Consider the following 17,317-nt stretch of genomic DNA (forward strand, 5'->3'; position numbering starts at 1 on the left):
TGGTCAGATGAGACCAAAATAGAACTTTTTGGCCTCAACTCAACACGTCGTGTTTGGAGGGCAAAGAACACCGAGTACAACCCAAAGAACACCATCCCCACCGTCAAGCATGGTGGTGGCAACATCATGCTTTGGGGGTGCTTTTCAGCCAATGGGACGGGACAACTCCATCGTATTGAGGGGAGGATGGACGGGGCCATGTATCGTGGAATTCTGGACCAACATCTCCTTCCCTCAGTGAGAGAGCTGAAGATGGGTCGAGGATGGGTGTTTCAGTACAACAACGACCCTAAGCACACCGCCAAAGCAACAAAAGAGTGGCTGAAGAAGAAGCACATCAAGGTTCTGGAGTGGCCCAGCCAGTCTCCAGACCTGAATCCGACTGAAAATCTTTGGAGGGAGCTTAAAATTCGAGTTGCCAGGCGACAACCTCGGAACCTGAATGATTTGGAGGCTGTCTGCAGGGAGGAGTGGGCCAACATCCCTGCCGAAATGTGCACAAACCTTGTCACCAACTATAAAAACCGTTTGACATCTGTGCTGGCCAATAATGGCTTTTCTACAAAATATTAACATGCTGTTTGTCCAGGGGGTCAAATACTTGTTTTTCCTCATCAGATGGTTATCAATTTTTATAAATTCATATGATGTGATTTTCTGGAATTTTCTTTGGGATTCTGTCTTTCACTGTTAGAATGTACATATGATTAAAATTATAGATCGTTGCATTCTTTGTAAGTGGGCAAACCTGCAAAATCAGCAAGGGGTCAAATACTTATTTCCCCCACTGTATTGATTGGTTTGGTTCTGTTTTGTTACATTGTCAAAGGTCCATACACCAGCCCAGCCGGTGGCGGTATGCAGTTGGTTTGAAAAAGGTCATCAGCATACTTTTAAAAAGGAGATTTATGGCGGGATGTAAAACTCATGGAGCTAGTCCGCAATTACTGAGATCGTTATGATGCCTCATAAAAATCATAACCTCCTCGAGTATCGCTATGTGTGGTTTGTTTACGATGTGCATATTCGAGGTAAGGAAGATAATCCGGTGTCGGTGAGGGATTGGCCGTGATCTGCCCCCTAGTGGATTCAGGTTTAATCCTCGAGGTACACGCAAAGTACGCAGGTAAGTACAATGCCATTTGCTGTCTACACTTATGCATTGTTAAAAAGCAATGTCGGGGGCTTAAGGCTTCATGCTGTGGCCCCACGGTGTTTTCAGTAGGGCCACTGCACAGTGTCAAGCTAAAAAGTCCCAGCTATAGTTGTCAGCATGCATGTGTTAGCAAACATTTTCAAGCAAAAACAAAAAACGTATTACTTGTGTGTTAAAAAGTCAGTAGCACTTTCAGCGATTCTGATGGTTGGGTTAGAAACTTCAGAGTGTTAACTTTCAAAGAAGCCCAAAACCATGCATTTAGTCCAAATGGCTCAAGAACCGCATTCAATTTAATTTGGGTATACCTTGGATAAGCGTTTTAGGCGAATTTTGCAGGAATGGTAAGGCATTAACATGGGGGCCCATGGAGATCGAATCGCTTTTGGAGCCAGCCTCAAGTGGCCATTCGAGGAACTGCAGTTTTTGGCACTTCCTGGTTGGCTTCATTTTTCAGCCCCTGAGGTTGCAGCTTGGTCTAAACACTATAATGACCAGATTTACAGTAGTTCTGAACTGCCGGTTGCTGCTTTGAATGTACACAAATGTGTCATTAACTGGTGTTAGTCAGTAAAACAAAGATATGTAATGTGTGAGATAAAAGCCAAATCTAGCTGGGTGGTAAATTCAGCTAGAAACCAGACTAGGTTCATCCTAGTTCTAACTCTATTAGATAACATCAGAATCATTGTATAAATAACCAGGTAAATGTCATAACCCGAATTTGACTCAAAACCAGAATACTAGTGGACACGTACTCATACATATAACATACTCACTGCCTACATTTTTCCTTTAATTTTTGAGACAGGCAGAGTTTGTGTTCTGTTGTACTTAAGGTTCTGGTGTATTTAAATTTGACTGACCTAAATGAACACACAGATACTGTACAGATGCAGACAGGCATATTCCTGAAACACACACACACACACACACACACACACACACAGGCCATTCTCTGATGTGACCTTCAGCACATACAGGCTGGCATTCAATTACCGCCCTGTCAGTGGCCCATCCAGCCTTGTGGCTCCACGTCCTTGAGGTTCTCTCTCCAGCCTCCGTCCAGTCTATATTCCATTACATCCTCCACATCGGGAGCTCTGCCCAGCACAAAGCAGCTCTCATGTACTCATAACTGTGAGGCACACACACAGTTTGATATATCCTTTACAAAATCTCTAACTGCAGTCAGCAATGGTTATCCTCACTCGTATGCTGAATCAAATCCAAGCATGAGGTAAATATTAGATTTTTAGTTTTAGTGGGTGAAATATTATGCTGGTGCCACCCTACACGAGCAAACCCAAGCACTCATCTAAAATTGTCTCACACTGAACTCCCTCAGTTTTCATGTTTTTCCACAATATTGCTCAGCGTGTTATTGGACGTCATTACTGTCAAAACATTTTGCCGGCTCTGCTCTGCCTGATTATTTCCCCAAAATTGCCTTGAGAGTCTATTTACTGTACAAATCTGGGATCATTACTGAAAGTACAGTCTAGTGTGCTATTCGTGCGAGAGCCATTTTCAACCACTTGAAAATACGCTCCAGAGTTGAAATCTCTTGCGGATTTAACCCTGCGTGCCCCCGCTGTTCTGCTGCGATGATTCATCACAGCTGTTGATTGACCTCGAACGGATGTGTCTTTACAGATGGTGTTTAAGATTTCGTTACATCACATTGTGTGTATCAATAAACATTTTTCTTTGGCTGTGTCACTCTTAATATTTTTGTATACATTTGTGCTTTGCTAATATTTATTTATTCGTCTCATAAAGCACTGGATAAGTCTTCTATAAATAAAGATTATAATTATTGACTAGGTGAAAGGAAAGGTCTCACTAGAGCAAAAAGCAAAAGACCAAATAGTCCATATAATACACTTATATGAGGATTTCCTGCTTTTCTTTGTTCTTATCTAAGTGTTCTTATCTCAGTGGGCTGAGACACCTTAAATGGGTCACAAATTAAATCTAACTAATTTACTGAACAACACACTCACACAGTATTTAAAGATGGCGCAGTATCTTGTTGATGAGCAGAACAGGTTTAGAAAGAAATGATCAATAATGTTCATTCAATATCATTTACATACTATTATTAGAACTAGAACGGACAAAGACAAAATCCACTTTTGCATGTTTTGTTGGCTTCAAAAGGCTTTTGAGTTGATTATTAGAGAATTGCTTGTCTTTTAATGTATGGAAACAGGTGTGGATGGTTAAAGCAATCCAGCCCTTGTATAGTTGCCCAGTTGCTTGTGTTAAGATGAATTATATGTTTGTGACTGATTCGATGCACTGTCTGGAGTAAAGGAAGGTGATGCTCCCTCTCCAACTCTTTTTGCAATATTTGTGAAAGACTTATCTCTACAGATTAACAAAGCTAATCTAGCCCAGTGCCTTGATGATGCTAAATTTTATACGCAGATTTTATGATTTTACTGTCTGACCTAGAGATTATGTTAAACGTTATCTTTTACAGAGTAGCAATAAATCAGAACAAATGGTTTGGGTATATAAAATGCATTTCAGAAATAAAATTATGGTAAGAAGTGCACAAAGAATTTTTGGATTAGTCCTTTAGAAAATGTTAGCGTACATAAAAACTTGGGCTTTTTTTTGGATAAATTTATGAGGGTGGGATTGGGGCTTTCACTGACTGCTGGGAGAGAATCAGTCATTGGCTGTTCTACGTATACCCAACTTTAAGATGAATGTATCTCGTCTATACTGAACTATACTGTGGGGATATCTAAAACTGTAGACACCATAAAGAACAAAGCTATACAGTGTTATCTGGGGGTTCACAGATTTGCTCCCAATTATGACAATTCAGAGATACATGAGCTGGTACCAGGATTTTTTAATTCACCAATTAATGCATACACACATATAGACACTATGGAAATAATATCAAAGCCAAAGGCAACAACAGATGATACTTACAAAACATTTAAGGGACACAGATAAGTAATGGGGTTGCACAGTTGGAGGAAAACTGATTGTGCAAGCTGATTTAAGAGTTAATTTTCCATGAAATGGTTGCAAAATGGACTATTTTATTAGTATTTATTCAGTTTTCTCCAGTACCATATAGTAAATGTTTTTGTCAGTAATCATAAAATTTTTGTTACAGTGATAGTCTGAAGGTTTTATAGTGAAAGATGCTTAAGTTGCTTTTCTGTTTTTGGACTTTCTCTGTTATTTTGGAAATGTCTACACAGCTCTTTGGTCCTGTCTTATTTGAATTTATATAGTGTCTTGTGGTCCCATGCAAGGCTTACAAGATGCTTATTGGAATGAGTATGAAGAAAAGAAACTAAGTTCTGCTACACTAATTTGAATTCTTATCTCCAAACTTAAACCCTTTTTATGAAATTCCTGATAGGTTTACCTCTTTGCACCTTTAAGTGTATTAAAATGAGACTGAGCATCTGAGAAATTTAGAGGTCAAAACTTGGATATACAATAGACTTCTGAAACTTGTGATGCTGGGTCACAAGTAGACTGTTTTATCATCAGTGTAGTGGTGTTTGAACCAGAGTTTGTTTTTGTGCTGGTACTGTGGCTGGTTCAGAACCGACCAAACAATCAATTGAGAAAATAATCAGCAGTTTAATCAATAATGAAAATAATTGCTCTGAGTAACTCACTGTGGCACTGCCAGTTTAACCTTTGTCAAACAATGAAGAATTATCCCCCGCTTGTTTTTTGCTTCTGTACATGAACTGCCTGCTGTATAGATGATTTATCTGACAGGTGGCTGAATTGTTACCCTTTAGGAATTCATGATCATAGCAGTAAATTCTCTATGTGCAGAGGATAGATACATAAAACATATTGGTCTCCTGTATTTATTAGCTGTCTGATTTATGCAGATCTTACTCAACAGATTTCTACCTCTGCGTATTTGGAGGGTTTCCACTTCAGTTGAGTTCAGTTGTCATTTATAGTGCCATGGCAATCATGAGTTGCCATTATCTCTTAACTTTATTGAACGCTTTATATCTCCAGCACTGTTTATTTGGAAGATCTTAAACATGGACCCTTGTATCACATTTATGTCTTGTTGAGAGCATAAATATGTTCCCTTGAATAAGCCCCTATAAACCCTACTGGGTTGCCATGTCTCCATTAAGGAAATGAAAAAGGCAACAGTAGTGACCAAGCCTGTGCAGATTGTCCCCTCATGAAGATCTCATAAAGCAATGGGAGAATTATTAGCTCTCCAATAAATTATCTCATGTCTTTAAAGACTATTCTCTGTCTAAGAAGAGTTCCCACTGCCACCAGGATCCCAAAATAATGCCAGCCAGAAACCTGGCCGTCTGAACTGTCTGCAGAGAAAACAATGGATTTTGTCGTGCCACATGGTTTGAGCCTGTGCTTCATGTCAAGTGACTCTACTTACTCAAATCAAACAATGTATCCAGTGTGTTTCATTATTAATGGGAGCCTGCTCTCTATTTTCTTCTGAAAGCCATAGAGCACCAGTGCCGGGCCCATAAGTAAAGACAAAAGTCACTCAAAGTTACCATTTTTTAGCGGTGTGTTTCCACAACAGTTGGTTTCAGACTCGGTCGTCATCTAGCTTGGTGCCATATAGCATATTAAGAGTGTCTATGGATCTCACCTTACTGCACAGCGAGCCACTAACAGCAGCTTTATGGTCAGAGCAAGCTGGCTGCTGGGTGATCCATCCATCCATCCATCCATTGTCAACCACTTATCCTGTGTACAGTCGCGGGGGGCTGGAGACTATCCTAGCTGACATTGGGCGAAAGGCGGGGTACACCCTGGACAGGTCGCCAGTCCATCGCAGGGCCTATTTAAAATATCCAGTAAATATAAATTAAAAAAAGACAAATAAATCTTGCAGCACCTTTGGCCTGTGATGAGAAGACTGAAACCACTCTCGTGTCTGTACACTTAATATGAAGCTACAGCCAGCAGTCGGTTAGCTTAGCTTAGCATAAGGACTGGAAACTGGGGTAAACAGCCTCGTTCTGTCCAATTTGTGAGTAGTAATGTAGATGGTAGAGTTTTGCAATATAAAAAAATAAAAAATGAGGCACAAACTAGTTAACATTTCTGTGGATGCAACATAAATATGTTGAGTTCTAGTGTGCTTCTCCATGCATCTCTCATAGATGTAAATAGCACTGGCACCAAAGTCTTGCACCAGGCAGCCATTGGTATTACCCTTCTATCTTTTTAGTTTTTGACACCAGGAAGTCACTGCTCCGGGCCAGGAAATAGTAAAAATAAACTGTACAGCTTGTTGTTTTAACACATTTTTTGTATGAACTGAACAAATTATATTTTGGATTTTATGCTGTAGCCTTGTATTTCACAAATGGACATCTGAATGGTATCAAACTTCTCATCTATCTCTCTGCACCAAAGCAAATTTCCTAAAAAGTTGAACCGTTGCTTTACGGCACCTATATTGGGATTCACGGATCTAAGACTTCAAGTTGAGTGGACTAAAGACCACTTAACAAGAAAATTCTGAGCATATGCCTGGGCAAAAGCCCTGCATGGGGTGTTGAAAGGGGTTATTATAATCTTTTTTAAAGGTGTTATAAATGAGGCAGCAATGGAGCGTGCTCAGGTGTGAATTTCAGGCTTTTTGCAAGCCTGAAAGGATTAGTTTAGCAGATTTCTGATTTAGTTTTGTTTATAACTGGATGGGACAGGTTTCCTTACAAGCGCATTAAAAAGTCATGGTTTGTATAGGTTTCAGGGCAGAGCGTCATGTCCACAGCTGTTCTCTGCAACAATCTTCTCCCCTCAACAGTCTTTATGCATTTGGACACGCTACACTGTGCTCGATCAAACACTGACTCCCTCTCAGTTTCATTTGAATGAAAATGCTGCTTTATTACCGGCATGATTTAGATGCCACATGTTGTTCATTCTTTCTTTGATGCATGGCCTCTGTGGTTTGTTGTTGTCAGTCAGCTCCCCTATGAGATTTCTTACTTGTGTTTGTTTGGTTTTAATCCTGTTACAGTATTAGTATTCAGACTTTGTACTCTCACACAGGTCTATTAGAGACCTACAAGGGCTGTTAAATGGTCATGTGGGGTTCATTGAGTCATGCACATGTGTTTCATTTGGTTTTTGTGTGTCACTCATTACAGCTCAGGGTAGCATAGCATAGCTGTTTTTCCCTTCTTAACGAAGAGGCACAATAGCAAAGCAGATTCCAGGACTGAGGCCCGTAACTGGCAGACCACATCTCCATTTTAAAAAAGTGTAATTTGATTAAATCTGCTCTGTTTCAGTCCCAAATCTGTGCTGGCCGAAATGCATAAAGTGGATTAACTCTGTCACAGGATGATGGAGATTAAACTGGTAAACACAATCACTAAGTGATGCATATGGCCTTCAGGGGTGGAGTTACAGCATTATTTTTCAGACAGAAGAAACGGGTGAAAATATTTGGGTTTTAATTCCTGTGTGCACAGCTGAAAGGGCACAGTGCTCACAGGTCCCATTTCCATTTCAACACTGTTGCTGATTGAGCCCATAATACCTCAAAGTCCCGATATATTTGTTCTTCTTGTAAAAATTTGCTCCTGCTAATGCAAATGATACTGCTAACGAAAGCGTTAACTTATTCAGCTGGTGTTTCTCTGGAATGATACGTCAGCATGTCTCTTGATCCCTGAAGCGATTTTCCTCCTGGGCGAGGGCGGGTAGTCATGCTTGCTCTGACGGTGAAGATACAGCCGGTTCAATGAAAGCGGGGGTGGCAGCTGGAGAAAATCCATTCCCAGAGTGAGTGTTCTGCTGAGGCAGGTATGCCGACCTTTCAGTCATCTGATAGGTCAACTCTCGGCAGCGTGCCTGGACACTCATGGCTAAACGCCAGGCCTGGTGGTGCTCGTAGTAAAGCTTATCTGAGCAGCAGCCAGCTATGATCAATGGAACCCCTTGGCAGCTCATTTATAGTACAGTATGGCACAACCACAAAACACTCACCAACAGATGCAGGTGACAGATGACGATTGGCCGCTCTGTGGAACGGATATGGACGATGAAAAGGAGGGGGTTTACTCATGTGCATGGTGACCACTCAGAATCTGCCATCTCCGTGTAAGCCATGAGCAGAATGTCGTTTTAATCCATTGTGCAGTAGCTTAGTCGATCACCTTTAATTGCCTCCTAATTATTGTTTGTAAATTAGTCTTGCATGACTTTGATGCAATGAGATTTTTCTGCTTCGTCTGCAGGAATTGTGTGCAGAAGAATTTGCCTGCACCTGGTTGTCTTGCCTGTCAGAATTCAGCCCCCATGAGAAAAACAATAAAATTCCTCATTTGTTGTAAATGCTGCTGCTTGTTCTTCCTCTCAGGTGCCCACGGAGTGAGAGAGGAGCCCCGGTTTGTGACGGCGCGCGCTGGAGAGAGCGTGATCCTGGGGTGTGACGTGTCCCCTCCCCTGGATGGCCAGCAGCCTCCCTATGTGGTGGAGTGGTTCAAGTTTGGAGTGCCTATTCCCTTCTTCATCAACTTTCGCTTCTACCCTCCTCATGTGGATCCAGAGTACACTGGTAAGATGTCTGTAGATGTGGCTAATACAGAGCAAAGTAATCCATGTCTAAAAGAATACAGAGACATTGTGAAAAATCTGTCTTATCTGTAACAGATTTAATTTTTAAAACTTTTGAATTAATGAGCATTTGGATGCATCTTGGGATGAATCAGGATCAAGATATTTTTAGGTGCCAAGCACAGTAAATCCACGGGACTTTGTCGTTTTGACACTGCGGCACTAGTTTACTTTGCAGATTTAAAGGAGTAGTTTGACATTTTTGGAAAGTCTCTTTCTTGCCGACAGTGGAACCTTCACGTTGATGAAAAGACACCGCACCAGGCCAAGAAATCATCTGAATTAAACAAACTAGAAGTAACATGTTAATTAGTGAGCTTCAGAGGTTCTAGTAGGTGGATATTGTTATGTTTTCTGGCTGCAGCTTCATATATACCATACAGACATGAGATTGGTATTGATCTTCTCATCTAATTCTCAGCAAAATGAAAAACAATTATATTTTCCAAAATGTCAGACTATTACTTAAAGTACAGTGATGATAACAGAGGATGTCATTTTGAACTCTTGAAGTTGTTTCAACTTGTTTGTCCTTGTTTCAGTGAAGATATAATCGACCAACCAAGTTACATAATACATATTATTTACTAGAGTTAATGACATCGGTATCAACCAGGTGATTGGTCAACCTGACCAATATTACCCCTTTAGCAGAGTATGCTCAAACCATGGTAAATCTACCTTTGTAAGTCTATCAAATGAATGAACATAGTAATGATACGTTAGTTCAAAAACATTACAGATTTTAGCTTTCAGGGTCCTACATAACTAGATTAATTCTATATACATTGCTGTTCATGCAGTAAATGGATTTCCCTACATTGCTGCAGACCCAATTATGAGCTTCTGGCTAAGAACAGAGCCATTTCTGACAAGCAGTTGAATACATTGCAGTGCAAATGTGTTGTGTGCATGTACCTCCCAATCCTATGTCATTGAGAAGATTGACCTGCAGTTGTGGTGTGATCCAGTGTGTTTTCCCTCAGCTGTTTAGGCTTTAAATATACAGCATGATACAGTACACTGAGGCATTTAAGTACTAAAAGAAAGCCATATCGACTTTGCAAACTCTTCTGGTTCTTTAACTGCAATTCTTTCTTTTCTAACATGGTGATCAGGGCTGTGCAGGGGCATATGCTGCCTGTGAGTGCATAGAGGTAAATAACTGTGTCTCAGCAATTTACGACTGCATTGTACATACATTCTTTACTACACACTCTAGTGATGCTGCAGCACAGAGCACGTATAGTATAGAGTCAATACAGTATATTAAAAAATCCTACATGCCATATATAAAAAGAAAAGTAATCTAATGAAAATGAAGCATGAAAATCTTTGCTTTTATAAAGCTACAACCAACAGATTAATTAGGATATAAATTACAAGATGTATTAAGAAACTGGCAACTGAATATTATGTCGTTGAAACATCTGACTGTTTTGCTTCTAAATTCTCCACTTTGTTCCCCATAGTCACTAAATTAGTTTCTCTGCTGTTTGGTACTGGGCAGCAAGCGTGCGGGAAGGTGGGTGCGCAGGGTGCTGCAGCACTCCTTATTGACAGGGAGGAACACAGTGTGCAAATGACGTGCAGAATACAGAATGGGCACTATTGTTACTAAACGACAACGTAAAATACAGCGGGTTAGTGCTGAATTCAGAGGTTCATATTACAACCTAAAAATTTGACATCAGCAGCTGTTTGCACTGTTTTGTCATGATTATAGGAGCTACGTTGGTGTGATGCGCGGATCGGCTCTTACAATAGGCCTATCTGAATAATCATGTACGCACAAATCATCCACTGGCCATCCACCCGACTAGTTATTTTCTCTGATTTATCCCACCTCTACCGGTCCTTATAACTTTCCAGGTGATTTATTTATTGTGTTGATGTGTTGAGTGTTTCCCTTTAACGGTTTACTTTAAAGATTTGAGAGGCTGCTGTCGGTCATTTTAAAAGTTTCCATGGCCACAGTAATGTCACAGCAAATACTGTCGTCATGGGACATTTATGCGGCAAAACTAAAAACTTTGGTTATAAACTTGACAGGACAGACAGAGGAAAGTCTGCAGAGGAAACAGAATTGTGTGTGAGACCTTTTGGATGTGGAGAAGAACACAGAACATTAATTAACGTTAGATTCTGACCGATCCTGCTGGCGTGTCATGAAATTTAAATATGTAAATGCGAACAGCGTCTCTGTTTCACCCCATTTCACCCTCCCCGAAAGTCACAAAACATATCGTCCAAAGCTGTTGAAGGAAAGTGTGTAAGTGCGTGCACACACACAGTCTGTCATGTGCACATTTCTACAGTACGGCATCCCTGAGTGAAAATGTCTTGCCGCGTTACAGTGGGTTTTTTAGATATTTTGTGGAAAACAGCTGTCTATCATATCTGTCAGCTGTCTGTCTGTCATCATCAGGTTATCATATATATGATAACCCTAAATATGTGTTTTTTCACATTGATCACAGCATCACACAACCTTAAAATCTCCCTCTCCTGGCTTAGACAATATGGTTCCCACTGCCTTCACGCAGATTACTTGCAGCAGGAAATTGGTTCTTATGATATTGCTTCAGTGTCTGTATCAAGATGGCGAGCTGTCAGAACGGGGTCAGAATTAGCCATTCCTATTCCCACCAAGTACAAAACCCTGCCTGACCTCGTAAAAATGTACTGTGAAATAAAGGCAAAGCACAGCTTGTCGAAAGGCTGGAGGATTCATCTCCCTAGTGTGAGTGTCCTAAATGTGGACATAACAGATTTGTCAGTTTGTTAATAATACTGAATTCATTGAAATTCCTCGCTGTGGGATTTTCAAGCAGGGTCATCACTGCAAAGACTTAATGGCAGTAACTCACTGTCTGGGGAACCCTCCTTTTTGTTTTGTAGTGGCTACTGGAGATACTGCAGCTGTTGGAGCTTTTAATTGTTCACAGTAACCTCCCGACTACCAGCAGGGTATGAACAAGCGGTGCTTTTCAAACAGCATCACACTTCACTCTGCTCACTTGGGCTCTAGTGGGCCTCTGCCATGTGGCATCAAGTCCACTGTTGAGGAATTACCAGTGAACAGATGCAACATGAATATGGCCAGTCTCATTATATAGATTAAAGTTCGTTCTGGGGATGTGCATGGTGACAGTGTGATAATGACACTGGACTGTAGTTTACGAGATGCTCTTTGGGGCCATGCTGTCTCAGAGCTCATTTGGACTATTCCCATGAATTGTTATCACGCACAGTATGAATAAAATTGGTGAATAGACTAAATGTGATATTATTCCATCACACAGCTGCTACCAAAACAGAGTAGATTAACCATGAATACTGTACTTACAGTTAAAGTATTGCAGAGTAATGCAGATTTCATCTATGGTTCAATCACTTTGTCTGGGTCAGTGAGCATTACCATTGTTCAATTTCCAGTCTTGCTAATTGTTAAGACCTACAGTATATTCATTCGAATAATATAACTCAAGATTTCTCAAAGAGAAGATGTATTTTTTGTCCTCATTACAGCTGTGTATTTTCCCTGTCTTATTAACTGCTAAGTGAAAAATTTTACATATCTCCTTGCAGACTAAAATCTATCCTGTATAATTTTGCCAGTTTGTCCTGCAGCTATATGGAAATTACAACATTTAAAAACATCTATTTTTGTGCCCACTCAAGCAATGACGCAATCAATAATTCAGATGTGCAGCTTGTGAAATTTTAGTGTCAGATCGTCCCGCTGTGGGACAAGCTGTTGGAAAACTAAATCATATCTCTTAGCACCAGCTTTAGCTGAAAATGAATATGTATAGTATATGTAAGACAGTCTCTAGGGTTGGGCAACCCTTCTAGTGAGGAGTTGCTAGCAAAGTAGCACATTAGCTACTAAGAAATTTTTGACAGCAGAATCTTATCGTATCATAGCAGGAAAATGCAGGATAGCTGCAAAACCTATTTTACTTTAGTCACGCTATTTAGCTTCTTAAATATGTACTTTATGCACAATTTATTTGTATCTGGTTACAGTTTTTAAAAAATACCTAATTTAGGCTATTATATCTGGTGTGACTACAAGGCTAGCGATGCATTTTCCATCTCACACTCACAAGCTGGAATAATGGGAGAATCTCTTGTTTGTCCCATTCTTCCAGCATTGCATGAATCCTGCAATATAGAAAGTAGGGTATGATTTTGAACACAGGAAGAACAGGAGAATCACCTGTTATTCTGACTTGAGAGCGTTTATGCATTATTCCAAGATGGCATGTACACAACTTTCTGCTAACAATCCCAATCGTATTTGTGGATGTGAAAATAACAGTCCTAGAATGCTACACTGGTCACTAATGAGGCAAAATCATTACTAAACAACCCGAAATCTCAGTTTACTGCTCACAGTAGCCTACTGAGAATGTGTATTGTATAGGGTGTAGTAAATGAGTGAACCATGGAATTGTTTTGGACAGTAAAATTAATATAATGGGTGGATATAACAAGCCAACATTTATGCTATGAGGGAGATATAATAGGGTGGCAAACACTACAGTCACAAGGGATGAAAATAAGACTACATTTTGGAATGTTATTACTTTCAGGTAACTTTAGTGGTCCTGGGTAACTGTATTTATGATGCTAATTTAATCAAAGGTTATACATCCAGCAGGTTATACATCCAGCTATATTTTCCCAGTTAAGTTGGGTTTTTTAGTGTACCTCACTGTGTCTGCCAACTTTGTCACTTTGGATCTTTAGCATTTCCTCTTCAAAGATTTCCTATCTGACAAAGCTGATGTGATCTGAACAAGGTGTTAGCTCATCTGTTTTCACAGTAGACAGAACCCTGTACTGTGTAAGTGGTGTATGACAAATGGGAGCTGAGGTTTATCCTTACCCTTCACGCCATCACGCCATCACCCACCCCACTCAGCACTTCAACGCTTAGGCAAAAATAGACCTGACTTTTTAAAGACAAGCTACCTTTTTACTGCAAGACTGCAGTCCCTGCTCTTCTCTCTTCCTCTTTGCTGTATTGATTTTCTTCATCAGTTTTCTATCCCAACTATGGCAGCAATCCCAGGGTTGGGGTATCTATCTATACAGTGCTGGTAGAGCAATTCAGTCGCCCCACAAAGTCAATATATGTGCCTGACACTGAAGTAACAGGAAACAGTTCTTACAGTACATCTACACATCAAAGTTTGGCAAAATGCTCCATCTGAAAACACTCGTCAGACAGAGCAGAAGCGAATGTTTTAGTCTGTTGGGTTGTCAGAGGCAGCCATGTGAGCAGCGGGCTGGAGGCTTGAAGACAGACAGCTTAGCAGCTGAAGATTTCACCATGCCTGGTTTCCTGAACTTCTCTCGTCCTTGAGATTTCCTTCTTTTAGAATTCCAATTTATCCTCAGCCTTGAAGAAAAAAGGAGGCGGGGAAGGAGAAGTTTTATAAGAAATAGATGATTTCTATGTGGTGGGAGGCTGGTATTTTTCCACAGTGAGACCAGATACTTTATTTTAATTCAACTTAAGGTATGGCTCCTAGGTAGTTTTGTGCATGAATCCTAATACTGGAAGGTAGCTAGTTTGTTTTCAAGACACAATGATGATTAAATAATGTTACGTTTAATTGGTTAAAGGAATAGTTTTGAGGAATACTTTGTTTGTTTTTTTTGCTGATATCACACTCATGTCTGTCTGTTATATATGAAGCTATATCCAGGAGACGGTTTATTTTAGTGTAGCATAAAGACTAGAAGTAGGGGGAATAGCAAGCCTGGGTCTGTTAACAAAATCAACTAAAACTCACTAATTAACATATTCTATCTCCTTAAAGAAAGGCACTAATCGACCTGCACATAAACCCCTGTAAAACCAAAGGTTGATGCTTTTACACCAGTTTTTGTATAGCTTGAACAAAGCGAGAGCCAGGCTAGCGGTTTTCCTCTGCATCCAGTTTTTACTAAGCTAATTTTAAGCTTCAGTTTTTCTACAGATTAAACAAACAAGATCCAGTATAAAGTTATTTTGTTGTTGAATGAGCTTTAGAGGTGCTGGTAAGCACATTCTCTTACCTTTGGACAGAGGCAGTCTAGCTTTTCCAGCCTTAAGCCAAGCTAACCATCTCCTAGCTTCACAGACATGAGAGTGTTACCAATCTCTTTATCTAACTCTTGGCAAAAAAAAAGCAAAGAAGCATATTTCCCAAAATGTCAAAATTATTCAGACAGAAATATTTTACTTATAATCCTATGAGTTTGGGTAGAATCTAGAATCTGGATGCACTTTATATCCGACTGTGTTTCCTCCAACAGTCCAAAGGGAGTCAGCCTGATCGAAGGCTCTAAATTGCCCATGGGTATGACTGTACAGTAAGTGTTTGCGATTGTCTGTCTCTGTTAACTCTGTGAGAGACTGGAAACCTGTCCAGGGTGTTTTCCTACCTTCCATCCAGTGCTTGGAAAGGCTCCAGACTGTTGTAGTCTCTGAACAGGAATAAGCAGATAAAGAAAAAATATTAAATAATGAATTTGTTTGTCACACCCAACTTGGACATAAAAATCAGGCTCCAAAAAAGGAAAAATAAAAATAGGCTTGTGTTTATTTTAATAACTTGTAGTTCAAAGTCTGAGTTTGTGGAGTCCTTGCAGAGAATAGTGTTACGGCCCTAGAGCAGTGTGTACTGTGTTTTGTTTTGGTGCGTCTTTCTCCTGTAGTTGCAGCCTTGCAGCCTTGCAGCTGCAACTAGTGATGGGCAGCAGCTGCACCTGATTCCCCAATCAGTACCTGGAGGATAAGAGAGCAAGGAGAGTGCAGCAAGTGGTTTATGTGGTTGGTTTTGAGAGGCCAGCGTGTGAGGCTGGTCCTGTGGGGCCAGTCTATGTGGCTGCCGACCAGTGGGTCAGATGGCGGTGCTTGGGTACAGTAGGAATGGAGCTGCGTGTGAAGCTGTGTGTTTGGGACTAGCGGAGCTGTGGGCTCGCATACTGCCTTGGAAGAGGGAGGGCGTTAAATGTGTTTTTATTTAAGTTGCTAGTTTTGTGTTTTGGTTAAAACCTATATGACCACCTTTTGTTAAGTAGTTTAGTTCTTTGTGTTTTTGTCTCTTCTGCTCCTCTTTGAGATATGTTTGTTAATAAATCTATTTGTTTGCACATAATCTGTTTCCTGTTTCTTTAGACCCAGTTTTCATTTATATTTGTTCTCTTCACCTCTGCGCTTGAGCCACGTGAGGACATAACAATAGGAAAATGAGAGAAGCAGAGATTCTTATAATAATGTATTCTGAGAGATTCTGCGTGATAATGTTGCACTAATAATAATCCTAGTAATGTACAGTACTCACTGGAAAAATATATTTTACCTTTTTAATCTCTTTAAAACACAAACAAAGGCAGTATTTTTAACATTTAGTGCTCGCTCAAAAATATAACACCATGACTTGGAGGCTGCTTTTGATGCAAAAGGAAGTCTTTTTCATGCTGCAAGAAAAAAAGGTTGAAGTAAAGCACTTAACCTCCAACTGCTATGATGGATCTTTGTGGTGACCAGCAAAGCTACTATGTGAGTTTAAGTGGAGAAGCCAATCATTGCTGGGAAAAAGAGCATACAGGTGCTTTTAAAAGGCAAAAAAGACACACAGTGTTAAAGTGGTTTATTCTGGTGTTTTTTGTCCTCTCTGTTTCCAGGTAGAGCCTCTCTGCATGGGAAAGCCTCCCTACAGATTGACCCAGTGCGCTCCGAGGACCAGGGCTGGTATGAGTGCAGGGTCCTGATGCTGGAGCAACAGTACGACACCTTCCACAACGGCAGCTGGGTGCACCTCACAGTCAATGGTGAGTCACCTGCCTACGGTGCCTGCTGACCTGGGAACATATGTTTGTGGGTGTAAATGAAAAATAATTAGAAAACCTGCGTCATACTGCTGTTGCAAAGATTTGGCATCTTTTACGTGGATGGTTAACGTAGTCCATTGAGTTCGCCATCTTCAAATAAGTAGTAAATATTATGGTTGGTAGTTGGCACACCCAAGAGTGGACACAGAAACACAGGTGGCAGGCAGGCTGGTGGTAGCGTGGCCTGGCTAGCGATGCGGTGAGGAAGACACTGTGGTGAGATCTGGTGTGTACACGAGAATCATGGTGCACAGAAAAAACAGGTCACTGGAAGTACGACAAACTACTAGTAGGCACTGAGTTAAGGAGACCAAGGGTACTGTACCACATAGGGTTAGGAAAAATCTGGCAATGAGCAGTAGAAAGCCAGGAGTATTTAACTACGTGGATGATAAAATGATCGAAGTCAGCTGAGTTCAATCTCAAAACGTTTTGCAAAGGTTTGCAGCGTTTCCTTGAAATTGTGCGCAATGTTGTGCAACTGCCTTCGAGGTTTTCTCCGGTTTGTTGGGCGTGTCAGAGGTGTTACCCAGTGAGAAGGTACATGTTTGTAAACACAGCCGCGTTAATAAAGCAGGAAAACGCAGTGCGCTTGCGTACACAACAGGGTGTTCAAGGCACCACCGTTTCCGTTGAAAT

At 40.6% G+C, this 17,317-nt stretch overlaps 1 protein-coding gene across 1 annotated transcript in view; it reads left to right on the plus strand.

Annotated features, from left to right (window-relative positions):
• Positions 1-16,647, plus strand: part of igsf9ba (immunoglobulin superfamily, member 9Ba) — a 29,878-nt gene extending 13,231 nt beyond the window's left edge. The window contains exons 2-3 of the mRNA XM_046072818.1: positions 8,526-8,723; positions 16,472-16,647. Coding sequence (XP_045928774.1) covers positions 8,526-8,723; positions 16,472-16,647 — 374 coding nt within the window. The remainder of the gene's footprint in view (positions 1-8,525; positions 8,724-16,471) is intronic.
• Positions 16,648-17,317: the final 670 nt, after the last annotated feature.

This window comes from Micropterus dolomieu, linkage group LG17 (assembly GCF_021292245.1).
Source record: "Micropterus dolomieu isolate WLL.071019.BEF.003 ecotype Adirondacks linkage group LG17, ASM2129224v1, whole genome shotgun sequence".
NCBI classification, from domain to species: domain Eukaryota; kingdom Metazoa; phylum Chordata; class Actinopteri; order Centrarchiformes; family Centrarchidae; genus Micropterus; species Micropterus dolomieu.